This window comes from Gymnogyps californianus, chromosome 7 (genome assembly GCF_018139145.2).
Source record: "Gymnogyps californianus isolate 813 chromosome 7, ASM1813914v2, whole genome shotgun sequence".
In the NCBI taxonomy this organism is placed as follows: Eukaryota; Metazoa; Chordata; class Aves; order Accipitriformes; family Cathartidae; genus Gymnogyps; species Gymnogyps californianus.
The window spans coordinates 9,588,785-9,611,020 of record NC_059477.1 but is presented as its reverse complement, the minus strand read 5'-3'; the positions used below and the strand labels follow the sequence as shown (position 1 = coordinate 9,611,020).

At 39.4% G+C, this 22,236-nt stretch overlaps 1 protein-coding gene across 1 annotated transcript in view; it reads left to right on the top strand.

Annotated features, from left to right (window-relative positions):
* The window catches only part of STAT4 (signal transducer and activator of transcription 4), a 38,594-nt gene extending 16,565 nt beyond the window's left edge, over positions 1 to 22,029 (top strand). The window contains exons 5-22 of the mRNA XM_050899467.1: positions 1,620 to 1,698; positions 3,320 to 3,405; positions 4,327 to 4,478; positions 5,696 to 5,854; positions 6,777 to 6,869; positions 7,718 to 7,777; positions 9,191 to 9,208; positions 9,288 to 9,381; positions 10,217 to 10,261; positions 13,596 to 13,679; positions 13,947 to 14,045; positions 16,511 to 16,652; positions 17,813 to 17,856; positions 18,643 to 18,737; positions 19,180 to 19,316; positions 19,756 to 19,947; positions 21,224 to 21,290; positions 21,811 to 22,029. Of these exons, the coding sequence (XP_050755424.1) occupies positions 1,620 to 1,698; positions 3,320 to 3,405; positions 4,327 to 4,478; positions 5,696 to 5,854; positions 6,777 to 6,869; positions 7,718 to 7,777; positions 9,191 to 9,208; positions 9,288 to 9,381; positions 10,217 to 10,261; positions 13,596 to 13,679; positions 13,947 to 14,045; positions 16,511 to 16,652; positions 17,813 to 17,856; positions 18,643 to 18,737; positions 19,180 to 19,316; positions 19,756 to 19,947; positions 21,224 to 21,290; positions 21,811 to 21,994 (1,830 nt within the window). The 3' untranslated portion in view covers positions 21,995 to 22,029. The remainder of the gene's footprint in view (positions 1 to 1,619; positions 1,699 to 3,319; positions 3,406 to 4,326; positions 4,479 to 5,695; positions 5,855 to 6,776; positions 6,870 to 7,717; positions 7,778 to 9,190; positions 9,209 to 9,287; positions 9,382 to 10,216; positions 10,262 to 13,595; positions 13,680 to 13,946; positions 14,046 to 16,510; positions 16,653 to 17,812; positions 17,857 to 18,642; positions 18,738 to 19,179; positions 19,317 to 19,755; positions 19,948 to 21,223; positions 21,291 to 21,810) is intronic.
* The last annotated feature ends 207 nt before the right edge of the window (positions 22,030 to 22,236 follow it).

Below are 22,236 nucleotides of genomic sequence, written 5' to 3'. Positions count from 1 at the left end.
CTGCAACTTCACCTCTTTTAGTTGGGTCAGCAGTAGTCAGCCTTCATGACCTGTGAGTCACGTACCAAGATCTTTATAAAGCTGAAGGCTACGTGACATAATTACATGTTTTAGAGATGTGAGGGGAGAAGAACATTGGGAGCTGACGGTAACAATTCTCCAGGAGTTTCCCATACCATTGCAGGGCAGAGCTGGGCTGAGCCAAACCTGTAGCTATGTCCCATAGAGATCGTGAAAGCTCAGTCAGAGAATATCTGCCTGTTCAGTTCAAGGCAGGATAAGGATTCAGATTACCTACGGCCTTTTTGCTATCCCAGCCCCGCTTTCAGCTTTGCAGCAGTCTCAGTGTAGAAGTTATTTTTGAAATACCTGTCCATATGCCATTCAAGAGCAACACTTCTGCTATACTGGAAAGAGGTCCTAGTAGCATTCTCTCATCAATCTCTCCCTGCATGGGGAAGAAGGGTTAGAGAGGTGAAACCCTTAAAAGGATAAAGCTAGCTTTAGAAGAATGTGATACTAGATCTCTATCTACGTATAAAGATATAAGATAAGAGCTGCAGAGCAAAAGCAGACAAAGCTGCAACCCAGCAGCCTACCATGCTGCTCCTTCTGCCTGTGTGGGGAAGCATAGCCATCCCTGAAAGAACAGTGAAAATGAGAACAATTTCTAGATACAAGGTTTTTTTAGTAGGTAATTAAGTTGAACACAGAAATCAGCCAGCTCCTTGTGTATGTAATTTCATACCTTATACATATAATTTAAAAGTTTAGACTCCAAAATAAAGAGGAAACCAAAATGGCTAATTCTGCATGTCCTAATTTAGCAAAGGAGTTTTTGTATTTTGACAGATCCTTAACGTGCACATTTCAGGGAACTAAAAAGGATTGTTTATGAGTTGTTGGCAGAATCAAGGCTTCCTCTAAACAGCACAGAAACAGACCTTCGAAGTAAAACAGATGATTTCCTACAGTTTTATTTTCCTTGTTTTGATGTGTCTTTTTTTGAATTATCATTGTCTGGTTACTAGAAAACACCTTCTAAACTTTTTGCAGTACATATGAAAACAAACCTTTGCAAAAAGCCAAAGCAGCAAAAATGTTTCATTTCTTTACCCAAATTCTTCAGTAATTCTCTAAATAAAGTCTCAGTTCTGCTCCTGTCTCTGGCTCCACCTTTCTTGGCTTTGCATACCCCATTCCAATTTCCATTGAAGTCAATGCAAAATTATCCATTTGCCCTGCTTTAAAGTTCCAAGAAGAGAGTTACATTATTGGCATAATAATTTCAATTTAGCTCAGGCTAAATGTAATCATTTCTAATTTCCACTATGTCATTTAACTAGTAAACAAGAAGTGGTTAAGCTGTATCAACTACTGTTTTCTGAACTGCTTTCTGAACACATAAAATAAATCTGTAGTTATATATGTGCATTTATAATTCAATCGTCTTTTTTAAAGATTATAAGATAGTAAACCAGAGTTCCCAGAACTGCTTAGGGATTTTCAAATGGTAGGAAAGGAAAATACTGCATTATGCATTTGTCCATTACAAAACAAATTCATTTTTATGTCACTATGAACACCCAAATAATTTTACTTTCTTTTCCCCGGGAAAGATGACTGACCAAGACGTCAAATACTTGGAAGACTTGCAAGAGGAATTTGACTTCAGGTATAAAACAATACAAAGCTTAGGTAAGAGTTTTTGTAATAATTTTTAGATTCTCTAGGAAATGGCTGATTCCGCAGCTAGACCCCAGTATCAGGTTTTTTTGTGTGTTACCCAGATAATATATGTAAACATAAAAATGGATTTTTAGTTTACATAAAGTTATAGCATTGGAACATAATGACTCTTTTGGGGTTAAGAGGGTAAAGAGGATCTTGTCGAGCAAGTATAATTATTTTCTATAGATAAGCTGCATAATGGCATGAAAAGTAGTAATTTTCTTAAGTTAAAGTACCTATTTTTCAATTTCCTTACCATCGACATGGTCCTTCCTTGGCAGGATGCGGAAGAACCTCTTATTTCCCAGAGTAGACTTGTGCAAAACTGATTTTTTAGCCTCTAACTTGGCTTTCTGTTCTTTTTTGACCACAGTGGTGATAACCAGCTGGTAAGCACTCTGAATGCCTGTTTGACCAACCTATGATGGTTGAGATCTGCACGTGGCAAGAGTCCTTGCATGATCTCTTCAGAAAAGAAAATGAGGTCCGCTTGTGTCTGCTCAGATATCTTCATATTATCTCCCTTTGAACAGGCAAAGATATTGGGCTTGAAATGTCCGAGTTCTTAAACATGTCAATCGTATATGTTTAAGGCCGGATATGGCCAGGCAGTCAGAAGAGATCAAGTTGCCATGGTTTAATGAGTTGTTAGTCATCAGGCCAATCATAATTATTGACCACACAGATGACTGAAGCCTGCCCCATTTGCAAAATAAAACATGATTACATAAATTACTTTCAGGGCTTAAAATTTCACTGTGTCAACAAATGCTCTACACCAGCCCAGCCAGCTTGGAGTACCTTCGAATGTGTGTGAGCAATTGCTGTGGCTGAGCTGACAATCAGTTACTTGTCTGCCTCTATTGAAACATGTACCCTAACATAACAGGAAGATGTCAGTCCAGAGCTTAGCAGAGACACAGTTGGCACCACTTTCTTTTTTGAAGGTAGCATGAAAGATGCAAGAGCAAAAGGGAGGGGAAAGTGAGGGCAGGGGAAGAGCTGCATGTGAAAGAGCGTGGGGCAAGCCTGGGGAAGCTTGAAACTAATGCATGATCCAGAGAAGAAAAAAAGTTACGGAGAGGGGGAAAAACCCAGTGATGCTGGGATTTTCCTGGCTGCTGAAATCCCCATAGCAATGAACATTTTATCTCTGTTTCAAATGCCTAACCTCCATTCTCTCAGCCACACGTGTAATTCACATCAAGTCCAAAGAGCTTTAGTCTAACTGCTGACACCACGAGCATATTTCAGTAGTGTACAGATCAATCATTGATCCAAGCCAGATGTACATAATACACGAGTATGCACATGAATAAGAAATTTATAGATTTCTAGGTATCATCCGTATGTTTTCTACCTTTTCCTGTTCCACACACACATCTAAAGAGCCGAGTCATAAAACCTTATCTTAAACTTGTACTAAAGTTAGTCCATTCAACTGAAATACACTATTACATAATCTACTGATGTCTGCAGTTTATTTTTTCACTAGTTCATGCTGCAGTCTGGTCGTGGTTTTTTCCCCTCCTCCCCTTATAAACACGCACACGCAGCATTTATACTGATTTTTTTTCATCCCCTGCAGAGCAGAGCGACAAAAACAGTGCCCTCATTAAACAGGAAATGTTGGCATTGCAGGCAATGCTCAATACTTTAGACTACAAGAGAAAGGTTAGTGACATGTTTTGTCATTTGTGGCTTGTTTGCTTTCTCCCCTTGTTCCCACACCAAATACTCAAATGTGTATGTGTGCCTTTTTAAATTCTCCTCTCGGAAGAACGGACAAATAAGATAGGAGTTAAAAATCCACAAAAGTTTTGGGTGGGTATGGGTGATTTTGACTAGCAGTTAAGAAATTGGCAATTAAGTAACAGCTCAATCAAGGATACAGTTCTGTACACCTTAGAAGTGAGACAAGGGCATCACTTCACAGGACCTCTTATGTACTGTATTAAATGGATAACTTAGCTGGCAATCTGTAGCTTTTAAAGTAAATAAAAAGTATTCAAAGTAAACGTAACCTAATAATTGCAAAGAAAATCAAACAAACAAACAAGAAAACCCCAACAACCTACCAATGCTACCTTGCTCTTTTCAGCAACCAAGACTGGCAAATATGACAAATATTCCCCTGACCGCTTCTTTGCTGGCACAGAAAACAGTACATTTAGCCAATTTGTTCGAGTTCATGTACTTTTTACCGTTAAAAGCAAACAAGCAAAAAACCGATGCACTGGATATGATGCAAAACAAAAGGAGAACTTTTTGACCTTGACAGTGCTTGCAAGTGTCAACTTCTTGGAGGTGTTATGCCCACAAAGAATGCAACAATCCTCCCTCCCACCTCACGGCTCCCCCCTCCCCCCAAAAAAAAGGTTTTACCGAGGAAGAGTTCACAGAGATTCAGGATTAATTTCAAATACAATGGGTGATGAATCCAGTCACCTCTGAGTTAAAGAGGCTGAAGTGGTAGGGACTAAATACGGTACTTTCAAAATAATTGAAAAAAAATGTAATCAGCACTTTATGATAATTGCTGAATTTTGTGGCTGTTCCCTGTGGTCAGTTTGTGACACCTTTCCTATTTTACAGGAAGTACTCAGTAAAATAGGGCGTGTGATTCATGAAATCGATATGCTTATGAGCAACATGCTGACTGAAGAGCTGCTAGACTGGAAGAGACGGCAGCAGATAGCCTGCATTGGGGGTCCTCTCCATGGTGGGCTTGATCAGCTCCAGAACTGGTAAACTTGCCTTCAGCTTGTGTTTCCACTGAAAACCACAGGAAGTCTGCTGCACACAAAATGATCATTCCTTTAGATCAGTTGCCTTGCTACCTTGCAACAGCAGCAAATTCATTAGCAGCTAAGCAAGTAAATAACTAAAAATACAATTTGTTTTAGTGGACAACGTTTGCTATTCAGAATTAACAACGCTACAGTGAACTGCTGAGCCTGAGCCGTCGCAGTCGCTCATTTTTTGGTTTGGCAGTTGTTCCAGATACATGATACATACCCTCTCGGGAGTTTTGCTTGAGTAAGAACTGTGCTGACTGAGTTTGTCACTGAGGACAGTGGGAGTTTTGTCTAGGCAGGAGCTGGGTAGACACTTTATGCTTTGACTCACTAGGTACATCACTCCTCCAGACTTCAAACTACACAGGAATTGAATGGCAGTAGGCTCAGTGGTGGCAACTCTAAAGGTGATTGCAAATAAAAAGAAAATAGCATTATATTTAAAAAGACAATGCAGCCAGAGAATGTCAATGCCCTGGACAGTTCTCTCCTATTAAACTTCTCTTCTGGAAAAGGTGAAGTAAAAAGTAAAAAGAAAAAAAGGAAGGAAAACAACCAAGAACCTTTTTAGGTTTGAAGAAAAAAGTATTTTTTGCCTTTTTTATGTGGAGGTTGTTTTTTTTTTTTCCACTGAAGTATTTTTTTTTCCAATGAAGATGTTAAAAATAGCTTTAAAAAAATGTGATTTTATACACAAGCACCCTATTAAACTGTTAGCAAGTGTGTTCGGATTTGATTTTCCTTATTGTTTTTGCACTTCCTCAGTCTTGGTAACTTGCTTATTTTATATAAATATTATCCTTTTAAAGAGTACGTTTTGCAAACCTACTGAGCTGTAGGAAAGAATTAAAATTGGCACAAATGCCCTGCATGTAAAACATCAGGACCATTTATGTATTTCTTCCATATTATTACAGACAGCGTTGCATTGCTGTTGATGAAGCCTGTTGCGTAAATATTTAGCTTTGAAAATAAAGTAGGTAATTTGCCAGATGTATTTATATACTTCTGTAAAAAAAAAGATGAATGGACATGAGTTTGGATAAAGCTAGAAAGCACCAATCGGTACTGATTCTGATTTCCCTAAGCAAGAACTTCAGTAGCCATTATGTTCTAAGAAATGGTTTACATGAAAGATTGCAAACTAATCTTTTTTCTTGCTGTAGTTTTACGCTGTTGGCAGAGAGTCTCTTTCAAGTTAGAAGGCAACTAGAAAAACTGGACGAACTGTTGACCAGACTGACTTACGATGGGGACCCTATCCCAGTGCAAAGACCTCAGCTGCTGGAAAAAGTCAACTTTCTGCTCTACAATCTTTTCCGGAAGTGCGTAAGCCATTGTCAACGTACATAACTTTACCTGAACTGACACAAATTTATTGGCAACAGTGAGACCATATTGTTAAGAAAAAAAAAAAAGAAAAAAAAAGAAAAAAGTTTGAGTCTCTGAGGGTCTTAAAGACCAAGTTTCCAATGTAAAAAGTATGTACAGCTGTCATCAAAACTCCTAGAAGCTGAAGGTGCCAGGCAGCTTCTCATGTGTAGCAGTTAAGGGTTCGTGATCAAGTTCTGACTCTAAGTGAACACACAAAATCCACTTATTTCAGTAAGAGTTAAGTACATACTGCTGTAAGAGTTGTGGGGTTTGGGGCGGGGGTTGTTGCGTTTTTTTGTTTGTTTTTAAGTAAAGCAGCAGTGCTAATTTGTTCCTTGTCTTTCCTCTTCCCCACCAAGACATTCTTTCCCCCCCGCAATTCACCCTTCTATTAATAGATAAAATATTATCATCATTCCTCTTGCCTTTTGTACTGACTATACTAGAGGTACACCACAAGTGACTATCTGAAAGCAAAACATGGTCAGTTTTTTTTTTTATAAAAAATGAAAAAAGTTAAAATGATTGTTTAATTTCTTTGGAGCCAGGCTCAGTGTATTTTCATACTCTGTTTTATGGTTCTGATAAAAGCCTTGTCTTCCAGACTACTATCAGCCTGGTATTTTAGGACTATGAAATCTGTTTTGTTTTGATTTTTAATGTATTCCAAATATTTGTTTCTTATGGGAACAATCCAACTGTAAGTTAGACCACTGGATCATTTTGAGAACTGAGAGTTGGAATACATACCTCCCACTTCAGCATCTCTAGAGAAATAAGTCTCTAAGATACCAGCACTTTTTTTTCCCCTAATACAGCTGTTTGTTTATGCATATTCCTAACAATCTATTTGTTTCATTTCTTTTCACGCAGTTCATTCGTGGTTGAAAGGCAGCCCTGCATGCCAACACATCCCCAGAGGCCAATGGTTCTTAAAACGTTAATACAGTTCACTGTTAAATTAAGGTAAGGAAAGGAAATCTGATATAAACTCCTTCATTTGCATACTGCATTTTATCCTAGGAGAATCTAGAAAGCAAAGCAGACCAACTTGTGTTAGAGATCCTTTTGACTCCAGGGAGATTTTCTGGAATAGGGATAGAAAGGCCACAAAATCCGTCACTCTTAGGAAGCAGCAATAAAGAGTAAATCAGTGTGAGGAACAAAGGCAGATTGTGGCCAAAAGTCAGCACCTTCAGGGTTCTGTATGCATTGAATTCTTGTTTTAATGACTTCGCAAACTGAGTAAATAATGATCCACATCATACAAGCCAACATCAGAATACTCAGAAGCACTTTTGCACATAGGAAAGAGAAACTTCTGCATTTTGGGGGGCTCTGGTGAATCAATGACAAGTTATTTCTCTCCCACTAGCTCCTTGCCTGACTTTGTGAAAAGAGCAAAGATTGGAGAGGAACTCTCATCTCATTTCCACCTTGCAGCAAAAACAACGCATGGAGGGTTGGGGGGTGTGGAAAGGGTACATGAAGGAAAGTACACATCTACGGTGCAGTCACAGATTATACAAATCCATCTCTTAATTATTACTTCTTTGTTGTCTCTCTATCCATTCCCTCAAACACATACTAACTTTTCAACATGCTTGCAGGGAGGGTAGAACACCAGCCACTGGAACAGCCCAGCTCCTCTTTCTGAGTATACAACCCTGTAAATTGTGATATAATCCTAGATGCCTAATCGGTTTTCAGATTATAATCATTCAGATACTTTAGTGTGGAGCTACTGGTCTCTAATATTTTCTGGTGAGAAATTTATTCTGTTAATGTTCACTTTTACATTTTCTATTTTGAAGGTTGCTAATTAAATTGCCAGAGCTGAACTACCAGATCAGAGTGAAAGCAACTATTGACAAGTAAGAAGCTTTAAAGTGAAGATATTCACTCTCTCCCTACAGAGATAACACAGGTTTTTCAATTGATACCCTATCTGATTTAGAAGTTGCTCTAAAAAGGAAAACAAAACAAAACACCAAAACAGTTAAAACATCAGGGTAATACTTTTTTTAATGTGGAAGATTTCTTTGTCTTTTTAAAAAAAAAACCAAGCTGCTATGTCTAATTGATATTTTCAAATTGGAGGCAAGAAGTCCATTTAAGATTTATTTCAAGACTTAGATAAAATTCATCAGTCTGAAATAGTAGTATTACACAAAAACTTTAAATCAAACTGTATTGCATTTACGGGATAGTTAGCTTTGAAATACCGCTTGTCTCTGCTTGCGTTAATAGGCCCAGTACCTTCAATGCAGCTGCTCCTAGTAGTACATGAAGCCTGTGCTTGAAAAGCTAGTGCTGTAATTAGTAACTATGGCAGCTTACAGAGTTTTACCCCTGCCTGAAATTAAGACTGCTACATAAACTCCTCCTTTCTGAAGTGTTTGGTTCTCCTTTGTGTTCCCATTATTTTTTACAGCGGTCCCCAATGAACAGGATCCCCAGCTTCTTTGGTTGATTTTAATTTCCTGAGCAAAAAGCATCTCAGAGCCTGTCTATACTACGTTTGTGAAAACAGTTAATGCTGCCTGGAGTATTTCTATTTGAGTTGATGCATCTTCCCTCAGCAAGGTGTATTATTTTGAGCAATACCCAGTACTGTAGAGCAAGCTTGGTTACAGATAGGTCAGGGCACCGTAGCACGATAAAACATGGGGCAGAAGACTTGCTGTCAAGGTATGATTTCAAAATCAGCAAAGGTGATCCAAATCCTCACTGCCCACCATCCCCAGCCACAGGTAGTGGCTACCTCCCTTCTTCTGGCTGTTGTGCTTCTCCAGGCCCCTAAAAAACACCTTGGCCACATGGACATAGATGTTGGCCCAAAAGAAGGAAGGAAAACACCTGGTGAGGAAGGAGCAGGAGAGAAGCCAGGACTGTTTCTCTCAAATGCTGTGTACTGTCCGATTTGCTGCTGTGCACACATTCTCCCAGTACAGCATGAGCTATCTACACAGACTTGTATTGTCCCAGAACACAGGCATGCAGCCAATTAGATAGTACTGTGGCTTTGAATACCCACATATCATTCCAATGGCATGAAAAAACCTAGATAAAATATACTACTTGCATCTGGCCAGATACAAAACTCTAACTGGACAGTACAAATTTCAGTTCTTTAGTTTAAAAGTTGCAGTTGTATGGGTAATACGAATTAACTTTGACAAGGCAAAATCTACTGTCTCAAGATACGTTTCTCAGTACAAGTCATGGCTTACACATTTACTGATTCACAATCTGTTTCCTCCCCCCCCACCCCTCTTCTATTTTAGGAATGTTTCAACTGTAAGGTAAGAAAATAAAATAACATATTTCTTAAATTATCCAATACGATACTATTTGAGTACGTAAGTGTAATGTCCTCCATAGTAATCGTAGATTCGTTCTGTGTGGAACACACGTGAAAGCAATGAACATGGATGAATCTGCAAACGGAAGCCTGTCGGTAGAATTTCGACATTTGGTAAGTTGGACTGCTTTTTTCCTGTCGTGTACCTCTCGTAAAGAAATAAAAGATTCTTTAAAAACTGTGCAGGGAGAACTGTATTACTGTCAAGTCTACACTCATTTTCTTTTTCCTTATACAGAAAGTTTACTCCTAGAACCTCATTATCCCATTCCATACTTTATCCATTCCATAAAATAAGACTACGTATTTTCACAGAAATGACAAAGGAAATCCTAATTAATGCCAGAAAAGGAAAAGACTAATCATGCTGAATTACACAGCTTCTCAGAAACTGAGTTTTGTTTAAAAACAAACCAACCAACCAAAAAACCAAAACTAAACCACACCACCATTGTCCATGGCAAATATATAATTGAATGCTTTAGATCTGGTTGAAATTAATGCCTGCAATAACTGTCCTTTGAGAGACTATAGTACTGCTTCTGTAACTTCTCTAATATCCCAGTGAGTCACGCTTTCTGACTAGAGTCCCTCACCTATGGTATTTTTTTTGGCTTAACCACAGATGCAGTGCATCAGTGTAGTTTTGCAAAAGGAGATGGAGATTGACGGTCTTTAGTGCTTTTTTTGTATTACACACTTTGCAAGCACCCTAATTAACGCTTTGTTACATTAACTTAGTTTCTTAAAAAATTCTTTAAAAATATCAAAAGACTATTCACTGAATAGACTTTTCAAGGCATGGTGTCAGAGCCTTCATTACAGCATATTTGTATATTGTAAATAAAACCTCATTATACTAAGAATGTCATGGTTACAAATGATGTTCTTTATATGTACTTCTGCCTATAGTTTCTTTGGCACATAAATACTGTTTTGCTTTATACAGCAACCCAAAGAAATGAAATCAAGTGCTGGAAGCAAAGGAAACGAGGTTTGTGCATTTATTTTACATGTTATTTTTGATTACTCTCAGAAGTATTTCAGATTGGATTTTATTTAAATCAAACAGCAACCATAAGTTGTTAGATTTTGAAATATACATTATCCTTATAATAAGTATAGGACCCAATTATCATATGATAGTATAATGAGAACTTTTCAGAACTACTCGTAGAAATTTTAATTACATGCCTTAAATTTGTATATTTAAAAAGTTACAATAGAAAGTAGGAAGTAATAATCTGAATGTATGCATTCCACTTTAAGGCTGCCTTTTTAGTCATTTACATTTTGAAAAAATAAGCTTTTTGCGGTTTTTGTTAAAACAATTTTTCCTATAGGAACGATTCTTTAAATATATATTCTGTTGGCCAAGTTTACAGCTGAAGTAAGGGTATAATTATATTTGCATCAAAGTTGTTTGCTTGCCTCAACCAGGACCAAAAGTGTGCGTAGTTTAGCAATACTCATCCAAATCCGGTCGTAGGTTCCCCTCTTGTGGTGACACTATACTATGACACGTTAGCCCTAACAAACCAGCAGGTACTTTGCAGTACCCGGATTTCAGAGACATGCACCTGGCACGTAAGGTGAAAAGATATTGCAAGTGCTTGCTTCCTAGCAGAGGAGCTTAAAATCCGTACATTCTTGCTTTGCGGAGAACAGAGATCAGAAGTATTAACATCGGCGCTAATCCACACCCAGAACTCCGTGCCCTTGCATTCACCTGTGTCATAGAGCGCTCCTTCCATTCCTGGGTTACCCTCCAGCACCCATCACGTCCAGACCACCGCCCTGTGCTTCTTCCCCTGCCCAGCTCCTCACCCCTTCCCCTTCCTCACCATCTGCACAGCTCTACCCTACAGCCTTCTTCCCAGCTCTGGCTTCCTACAAACCGTGATTCCCCTGAGTGCCCCCGCTGTCACAGACAAAATCAGAATCACAGGCAAGAAAGTTACTGCCTTCAGTCACTCACCTTCCACATCACTGGCAGGAGGGGAAAGGAGAACCACCCCAGCAGGGCGAGAAGGCAGGATGTCCTCATCCAGCAACTGGAGGCAGTAGGCAGGGAAGGGAAGGGCACGAGTACGCACAAACTCTAGGGTGGCCATGGACCATCACCATAAATTTAGCATTGCTATTTAACAGCAAAAATCTGCAGGTAAATCTCTGACTGAAGCAAGAGTCGGAAGCTTGCAGCCAATGATACACCCTTTGCCAACGCTACCAGAACAATTAGTGTCTCCCAAGGTAACTGAAGTCATAAGATGCTTCTATGAATGCCACCTACCTACCTAGGAAGTGAAATAGCCTGTACTGGTTTAAGGTATCTCCACACCAGTGTAACTTTTTTGCACAGTAGAAGCGCTGAGGGTAAACTTGTATTGGCAAGTTTAAAAAAAAATTTTTTTAAAAAATAATAAAATCACTCATATCACAGCCCAAATAGATGTAGTTACACAAGCACAAAAGCTGTTACAAGTAGTCTTTAAGTACAAAGCAAAGGTGTGATCAGCATGGAGAATTTTAACCAAAAACCTAAAGCAGAAGATACTTGTGCATGCTTCACACGGTGTTTCTGAACGGAGTAACTTGCAACCTGATTAGCAAGACTGAAACTCAAGGCTCGCCTCCCAATTACTTTGCTACTTACAAAGTCATTTGCATCAAGACAAGCAAATGCAAAAACGTAGGTGTAAAAATGTTAGTGCTCTACTTTTGGTAGCATTTTACTCCCATTTTCAGACATTGTGCCTTTATAACTATATAAAACAGGGCTGGGGAGAATTAGGACAGCTGAGCTGTGACATGGTTCACTGCTAACTGATTTCCTCAAACAGAGCTTCTCCTTGGTCAAATCACAGTCTGTGAAGTCGTTATTATCATGAACAAGTTTTTTTTATTATTAACAGCAACTATAATAATTCAAAAATTTGGTTTGTTATAGGATGTTTAGTAAGCTGAGAGTGTAGTAGTTAGGTATGACTTGCCTCGTAAAAAAAAGTGGAAGCTCTCTGTATTTGAGATTTGTCCTTTCATGTAGATATGACTTTTTGCCTAGATGATTTTTCCATGAGAATAATTTAAGTTTTTGCAAAATCATAATAGGGGGCAGGGAGAAGGGGAGTTTCACCAACCCTTTTCAACTTAGTGTCAGCAATACAGGTTGAGCTGTATTAAAACATTTGAGCTCATGTGATGGACGAGTATTTCATGTAAAAGCCTTCAGCTCTAAGCTGGATTTTCCCTTTGCAAGGCAGACTTATTATTCAGATGCCTGAGGATCTCCTGTGGTCTCAATCCCTCATTTATACAGTATCTTTTGTTGCAGTGGCCTATACATGTCCTGGAGGAGGTGCTCCAGGGGAACGATAAGGCCACAAGGCACGGTGCCAAGGAATAGTTTTATTTTACATTGACTGAAAGCAGAATATTTCAGTAAATGGAAGCACTTTGATTTGGGATTTTTTATTTTGTTTCTTTTTTAAAAAGTCTGACAAAACAAGTATGTGATGGGGAGGGGAAAACCAACAACAACAACAAAACAGGAAAAGGACAAATAGATTTTTATATTTTGACTTCTGGGGATAGAAGTGTATTTCGAAAGATCTGTTTCCCAAGGGGCAGAGATTTGGATCTTTACAGAGCTATGCTGGTTTATAATCAAAACAAAATGCTTGTACTACAAACTTTAATCAACTATGACAAACAGATTCCCCCCCGCCATCCAAGAAAAGCTTTGTTTTTTAATACCAGATTCACTTTGGATTAATGATTTAGGCCTCTACTCCTTCAACTAATACCATTTAAGTATACTTACAACAAACTCGTGTTCCCGGATGAGGGCCTACGTGTCATTAAAGCTGTGGCTTTTTGTTTTGTTTCTAGTTTGTTTCTCCTTGAAGTTTAACATCTCTGTTTAAATTGGAATCGTCAATCGGAAAAGAAACTTTAGGAAAAGAAAATTTTGAGACAATCTTTATCAGACACAAAAAATAATCTGTTAACTTTTTGTGTGCAAATCTGTGTTTAAAAGCACCGGTTTAGAAAAAGTTAAAAGCAAAAGTCAAAAGTTTAAAAGTATTGTTTTAACTATGTCAAGGGTTTCTTTAGATTCATCAGAAAAAAGCACCAGACTGCTGGACCAATTTAATGTCAGAGTTTAACAAACAAACTATTTCCTTCACTTCCTTCTTTTCCTGTTCTACTTATATATTTGATACGTGTTTTCTTTCAAAGTTGTATAATCTCAGCAGTTGGATCACTAAAATAGTGTTAAATGCCAACCGTGCGTTCACAGTTTTATAACCTACTTACTCCCTCAGGGCCCTCACATGGTGACCGAGGAACTGCACTCCATCAGCTTTGAAACACAGGTCTGCCTGTATGGATTGACTATAAATTTGGAAGTGAGTATTCTAGCCAGATTTTCTGGGGCAAGAATAAAAGGCATTTTCCAGCAGCGTATAGAAGAACAACCATGTTGGGCCAGACGACAAGTCCATCTATCCTAGATGCTATCTTCAGCAATAACCATAAGCGGATGCAAGATTTCCAGAACTTCTGGACAAAAGTGTACACTTCGGGAAGGAAGAGGGGGCTAAAAACCAAAGCATAACACAGCGCTAATACTTCACTCGCCAGCATTTACATACCACATTCATTCTTTCCACCAGACCAGCTCTTTGCCTGTGGTGATGATTTCCAATGTCAGCCAACTACCCAACGCATGGGCTTCTATTATTTGGTACAATCTGTCAACCAACGATCCTCAGGTAGGTCTTGAGTATGCAAGTACTGACTTTCTGCATTTTCACATTTCTATTATTTGGTTACCGAATATACTCATTATAAAAAGGCTGTGTTTCCCTCTTAAACTGGCCTTATTTTCTTCACATGCACTGTTATCAACATCATACTTCAATGTTGTTCGCTTTATCTTTTGTTCCTTGCCCAGATATAAAAGCATATGCATGCTTAGCCTTCCTTTTTGTAGGCTAAAGTAGTAGTTTTTAAACTAAGGAAAGGTGATAGCCCTTCTCCACAACTTTTCTAGTTTAAATTTGTCTTTTTTGGATGCGGTTGACCGAAATGGTAAACGGTACAAAATAATTCTACTAGTACAATTGAAAACTGTCAAAGTAGGTGTATAGGTGGGTCTGTAATGTACTTAAGTGCTGCTTTCCCTCATGCATTTCATAGGACCTAGTGCTTTCTATGGAGAAGATTGTCAGTGTCAAGTACCAGCTTCTAGTGGCTCTAACAGTGAGCAAAAGCAAAAATCATTCTTTCTCAGGCTCCAGCTGGCTCAGCACATATTTTAGATTCAGTCACTGTTACTGTATTTGCAGATTGTAGAATAGTGCTGTCAATAGCTCTCAGGCTTTCAGTTGGGGATTAGTGGCAGTCACATAGATGTTCGGAGGAGAGAAAGGGTAAGACAGTTTACCATGGAGTGCACCTAAGAATGATGCACTTGCACTGCTTCTTGTAAGGCTTGTCCTCCATTGGTTCAGGTGGTTCCTGCTATAGTAATTCCTATAACATGCAACTCAAATCATGGGTTACAACAATTTAAAGGTATATCCATTACGATCTCCACCCCTGGTCCCTTTGGACCAGACCATCAGGTTTTCCAACATGGCCTTGCCCATGGCTGCAGTCCCTCCAGGGGTACACCTGCTCTGTCGTGGGCTTATCCATGGCCACACACTTTGAGGAGCTCCAGCACGACCTCATGCACAGCCACTGATGCTTCAAGGTGTACCTGCTGCAGCATGGATTTATCCACAGCCACAGATGCTTCGAGGTGTACCTTCTCCAGCATGGACTTATCCTTGGGCCACAATCCCTTCAGGGGTATAACTGCTGTGGCACAGACATAACCACCGCCACAGATGCTTTGAGATGTACCTGCTCTGGCATGGGCTTATCCACAGCCACAGACGCTTCAGGGTGTCCTGCTTCCACGTGGACTCATCCACAGGTCACAGTCCCTTTAACTCGAGTTCACACTGGAGTTCCAGCCTGTCCAGTACAGCAGCACAGAAACAGCAGCGATGCCCTGGCCATCTGCCAGCCCAGGCACATCGCCATTGCTGTTATCAAAACGTTCCCAGGCACAGCAGAGCAAGACGATAAGCAGTACAGCAAGCAGCGACAGCAAAAAGTAGCCACTAATGAGCACTAGACTCTAATATACAGTAAGGCAAGCAAGCCCCATGGCAAGCACAGGAGCCTGCCAATTAATAGCTAAACAGCAATACCAGCTATAAATTCAATTTAGCACATTCCAATCAAACCTGTTGTTATCTCGAACCCTTCGACCCCCACATTGGGCTCCAAAAAGGACTGTTGTGGTTTAACCCCAGCTGGCAACTAAGCACCACACAGCCACTTGCTCACTCACTTCCCTGCTCACTCACTCCCTCCTCCCCCGGTGGGATGGGGGAGAGAATCAGAAGGGTAAAAGTGAGAAAACTCATGGGTTGAGATAAAGACAGTTTAATAGGTAAAGCAAAAGCCGCGCACACAAACAAAGCAAAACAAGGAATTCATTCACCACTTCCCATCAGCAGGGAGGTGCTCAGCCATCTCCAGGAAAGCAGGGCTCCATCACCTGTAACGGTTACTTGGGAAGACAAACGCCATCACTCTGAACATCCCCCCCCTTCCTTCTTCTTCCCCCAGCTTTATATGCTGAGCATGATGTCATATGGTCTGGAATATCCCTTTGGGCAGTTGGGGCCAGCTGTCCCAGCTGTCTCCCCTCCCAATTTCTTGTGCACCCCCAGCCTCCTTGCTGGTGGGGTGGGGTGAGAGGCAGAAAAGGCCTTGACTGTGTGTAAGCACTGCTCAGCAGTAACGAAAACATCCCTGAATTATCAACACTGTTTTCATCACAACTCCAAAGCATAGCCCCACACTAGCTACTATGAAGAAAATTAACTCTATTCCAGCCAAAACCAGCACACATAGCGAGGTATTTTATCACCCAAGATGCACACAGAGACTCTCGCTCTCTCTAGGAGTCTCCCCCTACAACTCTGCTCAGGCACCCAAGTGGACCTTGCTGGGTGGCTGCAGGTGGGAGGGCGAGCACATATTTGTCCTGATGTATCACCCCCGCACACCTCATTTTTAACACTTCCAGATTCTGCTCAAGTACTTGCAGCCTTCTTTTACAGCCTGCAGTGTACTTCATGGTTGCTGTCTAAACAGAGCACTAATTCTGTTGCAGAATTTGTCTTTCTTCAACAATCCCCCTGCTGCCACTTTAAGTCAGCTCTTAGAAGTACTGAGCTGGCAATTTTCATCGTATGTCGGTCGTGGACTCAATTCTGAGCAGCTCAACATGCTGGCAGAGAAACTTATGGGTAAGTGTGTAGAAATATACAGATTTTATTTGCTTTTGGGCTCTTATATTTCATAGTTACAGGTAATGACTTTAAGCATGACCTCCACTTGAAGCGCTGACTTCAAAAATGCCACAATGACTTTTATTTCTTTAAAGAAAAGCACACATCAGCTTATTCTTACCACAAAGTGATTCAACTTCTGAACTTCCAGGCTGCTAAACTGAAGAAAGAGGGCATCACAGTCACACTGAACTGTGATGTTATTTTGTTTGCTTAGCAAGTAATTATCTCATGCATCTGAAACCAAAAGGAAGTCTTTTTGCTTGCTTATGGGGTTTGGTTTGGGGTTTGTTTCATTTTAAGTACCTGTCCTTGTGGGTCTGTTTAGTTCTGGGACCCATCCTTCACTGGTGACAGTGTAGCAGAGAGGCCCTGTAACTTCAACGAGATGAACTATAGAATGCTTTGGTCTGACTGTCCCCCAGAAGGGAGAGGCCTTAGGGAAAGCTGGCAGAAGAAAAGAGAGATTTATCTGTTTCTGGAGAAGAAACAATTATAAAATATATTGTGAGCTGTAAGAAACTCCAAGTTGAGGGTGTAACGATACCTCTACTGTCGGGCAAGAACAGAAGCATTTGTCAAAGATTGGGGGGAATCTTTACTTTTATTGCTGTCAAAGCTGGGAAGCAAAGACTGGTTTCCCTGGGTAACAGTCACCTTTTCTGATGGTTTCTTGGATTAGTGGAGATTTCTTGGTTAGTGGAGGTAGTGGAGCTGAGAGGTGCCACTGTAAATCAGCAAGAATCATAAGAAAGAAAAAATAAATTGTCTTAAAATATGGAAGCTCAAGATAGAGTGAAGGCCAAGAGAAGTAACACTCAGGCTAAGAACTGAAACTGAGCACACAGTGCTGCAGAAAAAAAGTCCCAGACTACTTTAGGCAAATATTCCCCAAACTACCATTATTATCAGCTGCTTCAAAAGGATACAGAAAAACTGATCTACAGCCCCTTAGCATGCCCCTCCCCATCCCTCTCCAAGTCTGGATGTACCGTACTTCTCCTCCCCCCCCCCCCCCCCCCCCCCCCCAACAATACAGGTATCAAGCTATATCTATTTCAAAACTTCAGAAAAATAGACTCACCGCTTGGTTTTGGTTTTTTTTTTGCCCTCAGGACAACAAGTCAGTTACAATGATTATCAACTATCCTGGGCAAAGTTCTGCAAGGTACGGTTCCGAAAGTAAAACTAGACTCTTCTTTCTCTTAACGCCCGCATGTGTGCCTAACTCTGTCTTCTCAGATGCTACTGGTAAGATTCCCACTTGCCATACGTGGGACTTGTAGCCCAGCACAATCACATTCATTGTAAAACTTTAACTAGGAAAATAACATTTCCAGAAGTTTAAAGCTTGTACTTAGTTACATTGCTACAGATATCAGAAACTGTCATTATAGTGTGCCCTATATATTTCTGTAAATGATTAATAGATTGTGCTATCAAAGCATACAATACATTTTTCATAAAGCATACAGTAGTTTTTTTCATATGCTCAGTTGTGGCCTAAATTATTTCAAGTCGGTCGATATATTCAGTAACTTTGATGAAGAACAGACAAGTTACTGAGAAAGAAGGGTAAACCCATTTTATTCATATTAACTACATTAAACAAGTGTAGAACCTTGGAAGGAAGTTCAACTTTCTCATCATTGTTTCTCTCAAAATGTAATTTCATAACCAGGAAGAAAAAACAAACGTGATTTTTTTTCTTGAAAAATGAGGCGCTTCCAAGGCATATCTTAAAAATCAATTGTTTGTATGTCAGGCTGAAAGAGACGTTACTCAAAACAGCAGTTCAAATTTGTCATTCTTGCTTGAACAAACTAGGCTATTCTTAAGAAACTGAGATAGCCATGTCATGTGGATGTTGCATAACAACACTCTCACAGTTGTCTTCTTGTGTGTGTTGGTTTTGTTTGTGTCTTGTTTTTTTGGTGTTTTTTTTAACCATTAGGAACATTTGCCTGGAAAGTCTTTTACCTTTTGGGTTTGGCTTGAAGCCATCCTGGACTTAATTAAAAAACACATTCTTCCTCTGTGGATTGATGGGTGAGCAACAAGGAAACTGCTGTATATTGATCTGTCTCTGCTTTGTCTTTTTTCTTCACTATCTCAGTTTTAACTATGCAGAAGAGAATTTGCAAAGAGTTTAATATTTCTGTCTCCCTCTTCCCATTTATAACTTTTGGAAATTTTTGCCACAAGGGAACACCATTGAATCTCTTAGAAATGCAGGTTTAGATCTATTTATCAGTTCTGTCAGTGTACAGCCAAGTACTGTGATAAATTTCATGATGCTTCATAGCACTTTGATCTCAATGCCATACTCCACATGTAAATCACGTGAAGCTTTCGTCATAGTTTCAAGACCTTATAAAGCTTTTGTAACCAGGCTTTGAACACCTATATAAAGTTTAGCCAGATGCATTGCACAGAATGAAGTCTGTATTTTTTTCCAAAAGTAAACGTACAATTTCCTGTTACACTTCAGGTACGTAATGGGATTTGTAAGCAAAGAGAAGGAACGAATTTTGCTCAAAGACAAGACACCAGGAACATTTTTATTAAGGTTTAGTGAAAGCAATCTGGGTGGAATTACCTTTACTTGGGTGGATCAGTTAGAAAACGGTAAGTATAATTTTAAAAAAAATAACATAAACCTCAAACTCTGCAATACACTTGTAATACAGGAGCCACGGTTTCTTTGGTTTGAAAGTAAAATTCATGCGTATCATGTCTTAGTATGGTTTTGGGCAAGATACAAGTATCATATTTACTGAAACACAAACCAAAACTCTGAAAGTCTACCTCTCAGTTCTTTATATTAACTATATGAGTTCATTAGGAGGTGTACCTGTTTACTGCAGGCTTTAAATTTGTTTCCAGAAACTGTGGAGAAAGTATATCTTTCCATGTACAGAAAGTATATCTTGAAAGATACTGACATTGGTATGAACAGGTAAAACCCACGCTAGTGTAAACTGCAAAAGAAAGGCAAAAATACGTTCCAACTGCAGATGCTGATCTACCAGTTATCAGCGGTTACAGTGCCTTTGTATTTTTACAGGAGATGTAACATTTCATTCGGTGGAACCCTATAACAAAGGTCGCTTATCTGCACTGCCTTTTGCCGACATACTGCGCGATTACAAAGTTATTATGGCAGACAACGTTCCTGAAAACCCTCTGAAGTATCTGTATCCAGACATTCCCAAAGATAAGGCCTTTGGCAAACACTACAGCTGTCAGCCAAATGAAGGTTAGGCTCCATTTCTCTATTTACCCTTTCTGCAAAGCAGCTGCTAAGTCAAGAGGCAATCTGAAGAACATGGGGAGAGGAGGAAGGGAACAGATTAAGATGCCTCCTTTAATTGGCATCTTCAAGAGAACTGTTTTAACGCATGTCTATCATTTAGACAGCTTCATTTTGTAAATATATGCCTGGTCTTAGAGGTTACATTAGAGGCAATGACAACAATATTTAAAAGAAGCTAAGAAACAGCTCAAAAGAAAGAGTCAAAAAATAGGATTATTTTTCCTGACCGATACGTTACAAAATTCAGTGCTTGGGTTGGAGATGAAACTGAAAAGTCATCCTGCTTATCGGCTTCATAATTGCATTACACTGTAGCATGCTGTCTCTTTAATTTCAAGGAAATTCTGTATTTTCCAAACATCTTGGAAGACCTGCTTTATTTAAGTTCATTTGGTGGAACCCTATAACAAAGGTCGCTTATCTGCACTGCCTTTTGCCAACATACTGCGCAATTACGAAGTAGTTATGGCAGACAACATTCCTGAAAACCCCTGGCAACTGCACTGGAAAACACAAAAAGGCTAGACAAGAACAGCTCCAAATACAGTCAGGCCCATGCTCTTTCTTGTCCAAGTTACAAATCAGGCCATTTTTAGAGCAAACTTGCTCTCTCAAAAAAAAAGCCTTCAAAGCCTTGATTTTTTTAAATAGATAATACACATTCTTCTGGACTTTCAGTATAAAAGGTTACAATTCCATTTGAATTCAATTTCCTACACTACTCAAAAATATTTGGAGGCTACAAATGTCTTTCCTCCTCATTTTAATTCAGTGGACTTTGCCTAATGCTCCAATCCTCTAAAAATTTATGTATATGCTTAATTTCATGCAAAAGACATTGCTGAAGCTGTATCTGTAGAGACAGAGCTCCCCGCAAGCATTTGCAGAACTGAAATCTAGAGGCTCAGAAGTACCAAGCTTGTAGAGTTATGGTATATTTGCTTTTGAAGCCCTAACGAGATCTCTTTCATCAGTTGCTGTATTATATTCTGGGATGGCGATTCATATCAAGGGAACACAGTCCATTACGTGACTAAGACCTGAACTCAAAGACTAATCTCAGGAATTCCGCTCATTTTTATGGCTGTTTATTTAAGCATAAACAGGGACATTTCTTTTTTAATATATTATGGTCTGCAGCACTTAAAGCAGATAATCAATTTCAAATAAATAATAAAGTTACTAGGCGATATTTAATTTCGCTAATATTTATTTTTAGTCTCAAAGCCCTCAGATGGAGGAGGCAAAGGTTATGTTCCTTCCGTATTTATCCCAGTCTCCAAAATGTAAGTATCCTTACAGATTTTTACACTTTAAGTGTTATTTTTATTAAATTTACATACTGTTTCAGTTTTCCCTGCCTCCCTTCCCCCATTCAAATAGTTTGGGATAGCAACACATCGCGTGTTTTTATTTGGCCAAGGACTGCTAAAGACAAGAAAGGGAAGTAAAGAACTTCACTTCTACAGTGCTTTTCCCATTCATGTGGCAAAACATTTGTAAAAATTGAACGCAGAGTTTACGGTAGTCTGATCTACTTATCTTCCACTGTCTCCTTTTTCTCTCCAGCAGCTGATATTACAGAGTCAGGTTTATCCTCTCTTCCTTTGTTCCTATCTGCTAGATTTTTAAATGTATACCAGGTTGTTGGCATGTGCTTACAGGGCCACCAGCAAGCCCGAGTACAGGCTTAACTAACTTAATAAGCATTCACCATACTCCACTGCTATGCATCAAGTTAGAGGGATTTAGGTTGCTTTTAAGATTATTTTTGTGTTTTTTGTTTTTGTTTTGTTTTTTTTTAAGCTTAAATGATTCTACAGATCCACATTCTCCATCAGATCTTCTTCCAATGTCTCCAAGCGTTTATGCTGTGCTGAGAGAACACCTGAGTCCCACAGTGATCGAAACTGCCGTATGTTGTAAACTTTTCCATTCAGAAGTTAACACTAAGCAAATGGGACACGTACAACACAGATGCTGGTTATAAAAAGGCTGCTTGTACAATTATGAAAAAATAAGAGCTGTTTCATCGCTTGCTGTATTACATTCTGAAACGATGGTGCAGACATTTCCCATTCTAAATGGGACAGGATGCTGCAAGCATACTTGGAAGCACTGTGTTATATGAAATTGTCTGACACGCTGGCCAATGAACCATGGATGTCATAATTCAAAGATCCTAGAGTTCTTGCACAAACAAAGCCTCTACACTGACAAATACATAACGAT